We start from the raw sequence: 10,025 nt of genomic DNA, 5'->3' as shown, positions 1-10,025 counted from the left end.
TTTTAAATTCAGGTCAGGGCTGGGGATGTGGCTCAAGCGGTAGCATGCTCGCCTGGCATGCATTCGACCCGGGTTCGATCCTTAGCACCACATACAAAAAAACAAAAGATGTTGTGTCCGCCAATAATTAAAAAATAAATATGAAAAAATTCTCTCTCTCTGTCTCTCTCTCTCTCTCTCTCTCTCTCTCTCTCTCTTTAAAAAATTCAGGTCACATTTCTTTTTAAAAAATATTTTAAGCTATAGATGGACGCAACATCTTTATTTTATTTATTTTTTTTAATGTGGTGCTGGGAATTGAACCCAGTGCTTCACACATGCTAGACAAGTGCTCTACCACTGAACCACAATCCCAGCCCACCTTCTCCCATTTCTTAGGATGCTTTTAGCTGCAATAATGGAAAACTTAAAAGGACTCATGCAATACTATGAATTTATTCTTTCATATATCAAGAAGGCCTGTGGTAGGGTGGCTCCAGGATTGGTTATCAGAGCTTCATTAGCATCAGTAAATGCTCAGCTTCCATTTATCTTTCAACCTCAGCAATCAGGCTTTTCCCATTGGCTCCAAGACAGATGATGTGGTTCCAGGAATCCCATTTCAACATAAGGTGTTTTCAGTGCAACAAGAAGACATCTCTTCTTGAGCTGAAGAGTAAAGTAGAGAAGCCTTTCCCTGAAGGCACCTCCACCAAAAGATTTTCCTTTAGGATTCATTGGCCAAAAAAGTACCACATATTCATTCCAAAACTGATTAATGCAAAGGAAAATCAATTTAGGCTGTAGACTAAATATGAGTGATTCTCTATGCTAAAGACAGAGATCCTTTTCTCTAATGATGGAATTCTCAATAATAGGACCTCTGTTAATAAATATGGTCAGGAGGCAATCAGTTGTCTTTTACAACTACTGAGAGAGCTGCAGGTTTACTCCCAATGCCAGTGGTTTTGAAATTCCTCAGATTCACTCTTGCATAGAAGTGGGAAGTTGCTAAGGCTTGAATTTTTTTATTTCTAAAACTTCTACTTTGCTCTTTTCTCCATGTGTTGGATTAAGGCAGAACGAAATACTTCCACTGCAAAGTCAACTTCTGGCTTAGTGATGCACATTGGGGGTGCCATGCGGAAGGTCTGGGAAGACAGGAAAATAGAGCAACAAATCATCAGAGAATCAAATGACTTTGAGGAAAATGCACTAAACTAAGACTCCCACAGTGTTTTTATGACATTTCTTACATTTCTCTCATATCTCCGTCTCCTTGTTCCAGAACCATCTCCAAATGTTTTTCTTTTTGTCATCTGTTCACTTCCTTGTCTGTCTACCACCTTTCCTGAAATCTTGAGTGCCTCTCTACACTCAATTACTGCCATCACCAAGGTGACCTCCCTCTATGCGTATAGAACCCAACCAATTAGCTTCATTTTTCTGATGGACCAAACTCTCAGAACTTTCATCTCCATTTCTCTGCATCCACTCACACCCCAAACCAATGTCATGAGCCTTCTTTTCACCAGAATAACCCAATTTCGGATTCCCATTTATACCTACCCTTTTCACCCCAAGCCCCAGTCTCCTCATCCCTTCATTATCTTCAGGTCTTTCTCCTTACTCAGATTTCTTTCTTTCATTCCTACCAGCCTGGAGCACACAGTTGACTGAAGTATGCTCTCACCGGCCCTTTCAGTTTGCTTGCATTTCCACCTTTATGCCACTAATACCCACATGGCCCAGTCTCAGCCTGATTAAAGCTATAACTGAACTGCTTTCCTCCAACTCACTTGGCTGAGAAGTGTTAAGAAAGTCACAGAGCATGCCCGATGATACCACCAGATATTCAGGGTCTCCAGTGTCTCCCCATCTCTGAGATTTTTATTGACTTCCACCAATTTTCTCTCTCATTCTAGACCTCCAATATCCTTAATTTTCTTTCTCCACTCCCATGCTTTTCATTCTATTTTATAGGCAACCATGCCTCATAATTCTTGGAGAAAATTGAAGCTGCCAAGCAAGACCTTTCTATAAACTTGTTTGCTCTGATATCCATCTATGTCCTTTTCCAAAGGTTCAGAGAAGGAGTTGTCCTTACTGTTTGACTCCAAATCATCTGTCTGTGCCCTTGACCTTGGACACTCCCATCACTACCACTCCAGAAAACACCCCTGAGTTCTCTTGCATCTATCATTTCTTTTCAACTTCTCTTCAACTTTCCCTCAGCTTCTAAACTAGTAGGCTTAAAGCTCTCTCTCACAATCCAAATCCAAATCAAAATCACAACAAATAACCATCTGAAGTGATTCCTGGTCCCCTCTAGCTACAATACAGGTATTGTCCTCCTCCTTTTATTCAAACATATTAGAGAGATGGGTTGATGCCTATTGGGCATTAGTTTTCACTTCACATCCCAATTCCAATCCCATCCACATCCCAGTCCATGTTAGTTTGGTTTCTGTTCCTGTAACTTTCTGACATCACTGGATTAAAATCAACTGGAGAATCCATTGGGCATTTCTTGCTCTTATCCTTCCTGTCCACTTCATGTTTTGGACTTTCCTTTTTCCTGAACCTCTCTACTCTCTTGCTTCCACTCTCTTCTAACCTTCTTCATGCTGTCTGCCCCTTTCTGTCTCCATCTGGGCACCTTTCCCTTTTGCCATCAAATGGTGGTTTTACCACACCTCACTATGCCTATCACCTAGACACTGGCTTCCTGTGTGACGTCCTGTCCCTCTCTCACCACTTAGATGTTAAAATTCTCAGCTGTGGTCTTCATTTTAGCCCTGTAGACTTGACTATAGCCAGATGTTCACAAGCTACTGCAAATGGAGCACGTTCAAGGATGAATTCATTCAGGTCCACCTGAACCAAGTCAGAATTCCAACCACTGCTCAAGTTCAAACAGCATCCTCAGCCACACCCCCTGTACTCCACACTCCCTGAGTCCAGTTTTGTCACCTTAGGTTTATTCCTATCAGAGGAGAGATTCAGAAGTCAGACTGCCAGGCTCTAAATCTTCATTCTTCCACTTACTAGCTATGTGACGTGGGCAATTAACCTCTCCATGCCTCTTTTTATTTATCTGTTCAATAAGGATAATTAGTATTATTTCCTAGGCTTTTTGAGGTCATTTCATGAGTTCATACAGGGAAAATGTTCAAAACAGCCCCTGGTCATTGGTAAGCAGTCTGCTAGTCCAAAAGGCTGACCATTGTCCTCCTCTAAACACTTCTTTTTATATCTGAAGTTGAGTTTACCAGATTGCATTGTAATTTTCTGCTTATATGTTTTTCTCTCCTATCAACTTCATGAAGGAGGGACCAGCCTTACTTGTCATTGTATCTTCAGTTTTCAGCATATCACCTGCTGCTTAGTGCTTAATAAATGTTGGCCAAATAATGAAGGAATAGCTAAGTAAGTGAACAATTGTTTCATGTCTTTATAACTCACATAGCTGAGGATTTTAATAATTAAGTTTTGTTATTTAATTTATACAAAACAAATATTTAGAGTTTATTTAGAGGTCTTGACCGATAGCTCGAATTTTCTCTGGAAAGTATGAGGCAAGAAATGGATATGTCAGTAGGAGGCAGGAATGGACCAGGGAAATTGGCAGAAATGAGAAATGTTTGAAATTGTCAGAGACATTGAGCTCCAATTAGATAGGAGCAAGAAGTTCTGGTGTCCTATTGTGCAACTGGTCAACTATAGACAATAATTCATTGCACATTTTAAAAAGCTACAAGAAAGAATTTTGAATATTCTAACCACAAAGAAATGATAAATGGGGCTGGGGATATAGCTCAGTTGGTAGAGTACTTGTCTCACATGCACTAGGTCCTGGGTTCAATCCCCAGCACCACACACACAAAAAAGATAAATGAGATGATATGTATGTTTACCTTGTTTGGACATTACACAATGTATATAGATACTGAAACATCAGATAGTACTCCACAAATAAGTATAATTATTATGTGTCATTTTTTTTTAATGGGCAAGAAAGATGATAGAGCACAAGAACAAATTAGGGGAGATGACATTACTCTTACTCTTAAATCTTTGCCCTGGTGGCCATCCCTGGTGTGGGACCTGTCGGTGTGAGGGATTTAGGGACAGATCATGTAGCTCACAGCAGCAGTACCTCACTGAGCAGCTCAGGGGCAGGTCCTGACTGTGAAGCTGGGATTTGGCTTTTCCAGGAAGGGAGCCGGGAGAGAGCTCCATCTCTGATTTTTCCAGCCAAAGTTTGAGGGCACTGGCCATATCTGGTCTTGAGTACCGCACCAGGGACCATGCCCAGTAGGTCTCCCACCTCTTTTGCAGGGATCAGTTGGGACTTCCAAGGCTGTTAGGTGGCTCCCTGCCACAATGGTCACTTGCTTTGTGAGCAAGTTAATAAAGTCAGAACTCAGGGCTGAGTCAATGATGGCTAGGATTTCTTTAACAGGAGTTAAAACTTACTCATAAGTGAGACAAGGTGTATATTGCATGACTGTTAGGTCTCTACCATTCTCCATACCATTAATTAGGTGGGCTGGCTGTACATCTTAAGCTTGCCAGTATCGTCTTCCTGCAGAACCGTGATAACCAAACCATTTCACTACAGCGCCCTCTCGTGGCCACAAGGAGGATAACTGCCCCTTTTGAGAATGCCTGAGCAGTCCCCTTAGAGACTACAGTCGTGAAGAAAAGCCACCTGCATTGGCATCTCAGGGATATACCTACCTAAAAGGACAGTTAAACATCAGCCTTTCTCTTACCTGAGAAAAAATGCCTCCTCTTCCCACTATGAGACCCATGTTTTTGCAGTCCTCATGGATTTGACTTACTTCTTGAGGAGGTAGGGGCTGGCGGCTCATCTGTGAATACATTTTAAAAATGTTCCCTAATTGGTGTTTGCATGGTTAGAAGAACTATTTCCCAAGAGGGAGAAAACAAAACAAAAGGAAAGCAATGAATGAGCCTGTAATTAAATAAAGCTGTTAATTCGCTGAACCAGATTTTTGGAGGGTGTTATTAAAAATATTTGTCTTTATTCCACTTCATCCCCAATTCCCAAGAACCAGATGAAATTCCATACAGATAGCCAGTGAATCTTGGCTCTGCTAATGGCTACCTTGGGAGTTTGGTTCCTCAATAACTGAATTTGGAGTCTGTTTTATTTATGTTGAAATCCTTCTCAACTCTTCCCTGTGTTCTGCCCATGCAAAGGGCACATTTCAAAGTCCAGGAAGTGGCTCAACAGTTGCACAAGGGCACCCGCAGCCCAAGTGTTCCCTGGGTCCTGGCATGGCCAGGAAGCTGGGGTGGGGCCATTGTGTCCTCATCTTTCCAGCTTGTGGAATTTGCTTCCCCCCACCCCCACCCACAAGACTTCATTTTCAGCGGGAGGAAAGGTACACCCTTCAGGGCCCCAGAGGCGGTGTCAGATATCTAGGTAACTGATGTTGTTGCTCCCCTGGGTGGGGGCTCAATGCGTCAATTCCCTGTGGTGACAGCAAGCTTCAGCTTGCAGTGTTTCTGTGTATCTCCTGACTGCTTCATCCGGGAGCATAAATATCTCCCTCTAATTATGTTTTATTTTTAAGTCTGATTTTATGTCTCTTACATAAAAGACTATCACAGTTCTAATACCTGGGATTCACCTTAGGCCAAATCAGAATATTTGGGCTGGGCTTAGGATTTGCGTTTAACGGATGCTGCTCAGATGGCCGGGCAAGGAACCGTTGCATTCCTCCTCCATTGCTGCCCTGGTTGTCTGGTTTTGGGTACATAAAACATGATCCTTGCTCCTGACAGCCCCTGCAGGTAGAGAAGGGCTCCGTCCACTTCCATGGTCAGTTTTATCATTCTCAGCACTTCCTATCTGCCCTCCTATGTGCTTTGGTCTCTATTTTCTTCTCCCCACTGCCTCTTGATTCAGCCCTTTCCGAAAATTCTCTATTCCTTGTAAGGTGTTTGCATCTTTTTTTTTTTTTCATTTTTTTGAGTTGTAGATAGACTCAATATATTTATTCATTTATTTTTATGTGGTGCTGAGGATCAAACCCAGTGCCTCACTCATTTGTGGCAAGTGCTCTACCACTGAGCTATAGCCCCAGCTCAGGGGTCTGTATCTTACTATGCAATGTGTCTTCCAAAGGCCCCTTTTGTTTGCGTATTTTAAAATTTGTCTTAAAGTTTTATGAAAAGAAAAATAACATTCCAACTTTCAGATTATGGGTAATGGAGTATCTGGGATGGGAGAAAAGACTAAGATCTTCTCTTCGAACTCCAGATTTCACCATGCATTCTTGCTTGCCCCTGAGGTTTTCATTTATTAGAGAAGGAAGACTGAGATAATTGAGTGTTAAATTGTGAGAATTGGAGCAAAGTTAAGTGAGATTTGAAGGAACAGAGATCAGAGGGGCCAGCATCATTGGAAAGGCTTGGGTTGGTGGAGGCCTTGTTCAACTTTATGGATCTGTAAAGATGGAGTTTGTCTGGTCTCACCCCAACCTTGGTCTGGACCAGACCTCCTTATTTCCTTTCCATCTTATCCCACCCCAACCTCAACAGCTATGACTAATTGAATATCTTGTCTGCATTCCACAAGGACAGGCAGGGCCAGAAACTCCAAGTGACAGGGCAGCCTGCTCAGGCCTTCATGTTCATGCTTGTGTCTCAATTGCTTGAAAACAAAGTAGGCACATAAGTAATTCAACTTCTTGTTGGATGCAGAATGTAGCTTTAGGCATCTGTTTTTATCTCTTTGGGTTTTTACTTTTTGTTTTTGACAAATCTGTACTGAAACAATTATAAGAATAATACATGATTATTGAAAAAAATTCCAATGGTAAAAGTGCAGGAAGCAATACTGAAAATTTTCCTCTCCCTCTGTTCTATGCCTAAGGATATCTCGTATTGATAATCTGATGTGAACTAGGCACTTTTTCTTTGCACGAAAATACATTTATATGCATATTTAAGAATAAGTTATAATGTTGTTCTGTGGTCAGGCATGGTAGTACATGCCTGTAATGCCAGTGACTCAGAAGATTGAAGCAAGAGGATTCAAGTTTGAGGCCAGCCAAGACAACTTAGTGAGACTGTCTCAAAATAATAAATGAAAGAAGGTTTGGGGATAGAGCTCAGTGGAAGAGTGCCCCTGGGTTCAATACCCAGAACTGAAAAAAAAATTATGCAATTTTCTTTTAATAATTACAATATATTTTGGACATAGTCTTAAAACTTACCTAGTATTTCACTGTTTGCCAGTAATATGTCCAATCTCCTACTATTGGGCATTTAGGTTGTTTCTAATTTTTCATGATTGTAAACAATGCAGCAAACATCCCTATTCAAATACATCTTTATATATTTTTGTATTTTTAGGACACATTTTTGGAAGTAGAATTGCAAGACCCAAAGTCTAAACATTTAAAATTTTGATAGTTACAAACAAATTGCTGTCCAAAGAACTGCACCAATTTACATTCTAACCAAGTGTATGAGAGGTGGGAATATCATCCTGGATTATGCTGGCTAGCACTACAGCAGAGTTATAATTACATGAATGTGGTCTGAAGCATTGCAGGAGGCTAAAATCAATCCACAAAGCATCTACCACATGTTTTGTTTCCTGGCCGCAAAATTATTAAAGAAAATAAGATATTTAAACAATAAAAACTAAGTTCATACATGGTTTATGCCATAGATTAAATGTTTCTGCCACCAAACCCCAGTTCATATGTTGAAACCTAATTCCCAGTGTAATAGTATTAGCAGATGGGCCTTCAGGAGGTGATTAGGTCATAAGTGAAATTAGTTCCCTTATGAAAGGTCAAGAGAGTTCCCTTGCCCCTTCTGCCATGTGAGATTTCAGAAAGAAGGTGGCTATCTATGAACCAAGAAGTGAACCATAACCTAATATTGATCTGCTGTCACCTTTATCTTGGACTTTGAGAAATGAATTTTTGTTGTCCATAAGACACTCAGTTTATGGAACACTGTCAGAGCTGTCCAAGATGGTACAGAAGATCTTTCCAAAGGAGCTCCTTTGTCAGGGAGTACTTGAGGAATTCTCTGAAGGATGGAGCCAATAGATGAGGGAGAAGATATGAAACTGGACCTTGTAGAAGACCAGGACTTCCACGGAAGAGGTAGAGAGGAGAGGTGACATTTGTGGGTAGGATAGTGAATGGCATTCAGGGGACAGAGAGTAGAACTCGGGAAAGGAGGAGCTGGGATTCTAATCTGGGTGGAGCCCGTGCTTAAAACTGATATATGGCAGAGGGAGGAGAAAAAGATTTCATTCTAAAGACACTGTTTAGGGACTGGTTTCATTTTTCCCACAAAAGGGGTTTGAACATATTTCCACATCAAAACATGTATCTATGCCATTGGTATTAGGGATGTGCCACAATGTATCTCTTTTGTATCAGTGGCCATTTGAGAAGATTCTGATGTTTTACTGTGAAAGTTCTCATGAACACCTTTGTTCATGTGACTAAGAGCACACAGAAATTGGGTTTGGCATAATGACACACCTCTTATTCTGTTGGGTTTACCTCTCTGGAGTCTAGACTTGAATTTAGATATCTTGCATGAAGTCCATGAGGTGAGAACTAGGGTGGACTCAAAACAATCTGACTGGGTGACCAGCTGAAGATAATAAGTACGATGCGGCTCATGAACCAGAGGGCTCTGCCTCAGGTTACTTTACTTCAATTCTATTTAACTATCCCAGCTTTGTACTGACTATTAATGAAGAGTCTTATGTCTATGGTGTGACCTGAATATTATAAGAACTGAGAATCAGTACTTCTAAAGTAGAAGGGTATGGTTAAGACCAAATAACAAGGAATCAGTTGCCCACTTTCTATCTTGTGGATAAAAGTTAGGGCTATGAGATTGTTCTGGGAACCCCTGGCCCTGTCAAGATTCCCCCTCTCTTCTCTCCATACAGCATCCCATTCTTGTTTTAGGGAGAAAAGTCACAATTTCCTAGTGGCATGGACTCTCGTGTCGACGAGATCTGCATGATCTGCTAGCATTTTGTTCAAAGTCAATACTACCTCCCTCTCTCTGAAGGGCTTCACTGAGTCTTGCTATCTATGCCACCCTCTCCTTCTCCCAAGAGTGGAAAAAGAGTGTGTTTTTAGCTGGTGCTTTCTACCTCCTGCTGGAGCTGAGTAGCCACCAGATCAGAACCTACCTTGTCCTGCACCATTTCTATCCCTATCATGAGGCCCTTGCCTCGGACATCTCCAACAATGTCAAACTCATCCCGCAGCTTAGCAAGCTTCAGTAACATGTAGGTACCAACTTCTTGACAGTTTTCTTGTAGTTTTTCTTCTTCAATCACCTGTTGAGAAAAAGCCCCAAATGAGCTTATGTGGCCAAAATTTCAAGATTGACTGAGAAGCACAGAGAGATAAATGTCTATAACCCTCTTACAGTAACCAGACACACCAAACCCAGAATGTCCAGTGTGGACACTCCATGGATAACACAAAAAGATTTGCAGTAAGCAATTAAAAAGTCTCTGTGAAAAGGATGCTTCTCCCAAACACTCCCACTTTCAGGGATGAGTAAGAAAAATTTAGGAGAGAATATAAGGTATGTGTCAGTATGTCAGTAACATAGATTCCATAATCCAGAATTTCATATGTCCAGTCTTTGCTGAACTAGGGTGCAGTGATAAAAAATATAAATGTTCTGTGGAAAGAAATTTCACAGGTGCTTTCTCTGCTGAGGGTGAGTGACCTTTGTCCTGCATCCTTCAGCTTGACCCAAGCTCTCATAGCCTAAGTGCCCCACCTTGGGACCCTGCCTTCTTTAGCTGAGCTGAGCCCTGTGTTTACCCAGAGCCAGGGCACCTGAAGATATTAAAGGATTTTCAACTAAGTTCTACTCATAGCAGACACCTATGATTCTTGACAAGACACATGAAATATAGTACTTTTATATTTAGATGATAGTAATTGCATTATTCCAGGCAAATCTTGACATTTTTAAAGACCTATTGGTTCACTTAAACCCTCTCT

General features: G+C 41.2%; 1 protein-coding gene across 1 annotated transcript in view; it reads right to left on the bottom strand.

Moving 5' to 3' along the window:
• Positions 1 to 463: 463 nt before the first annotated feature.
• Positions 464 to 10,025, bottom strand: part of Agxt2 (alanine--glyoxylate aminotransferase 2) — a 36,063-nt gene continuing 26,501 nt past the window's right edge. Inside the window, exons 12-14 of the mRNA XM_026390138.2 lie at positions 9,194 to 9,343; positions 4,758 to 4,856; positions 464 to 1,130 (exon numbers count right to left, since the gene is read on the bottom strand). Coding sequence (XP_026245923.2) covers positions 1,023 to 1,130; positions 4,758 to 4,856; positions 9,194 to 9,343 — 357 coding nt within the window. The 3' untranslated portion in view covers positions 464 to 1,022. The remainder of the gene's footprint in view (positions 1,131 to 4,757; positions 4,857 to 9,193; positions 9,344 to 10,025) is intronic.

This window comes from Urocitellus parryii, chromosome 1 (assembly GCF_045843805.1).
Source record: "Urocitellus parryii isolate mUroPar1 chromosome 1, mUroPar1.hap1, whole genome shotgun sequence".
Taxonomy (NCBI): domain Eukaryota; kingdom Metazoa; phylum Chordata; class Mammalia; order Rodentia; family Sciuridae; genus Urocitellus; species Urocitellus parryii.
Note: the sequence above shows the minus strand (reverse complement) of the source record. Positions and strands in the feature narration are given on the sequence as shown.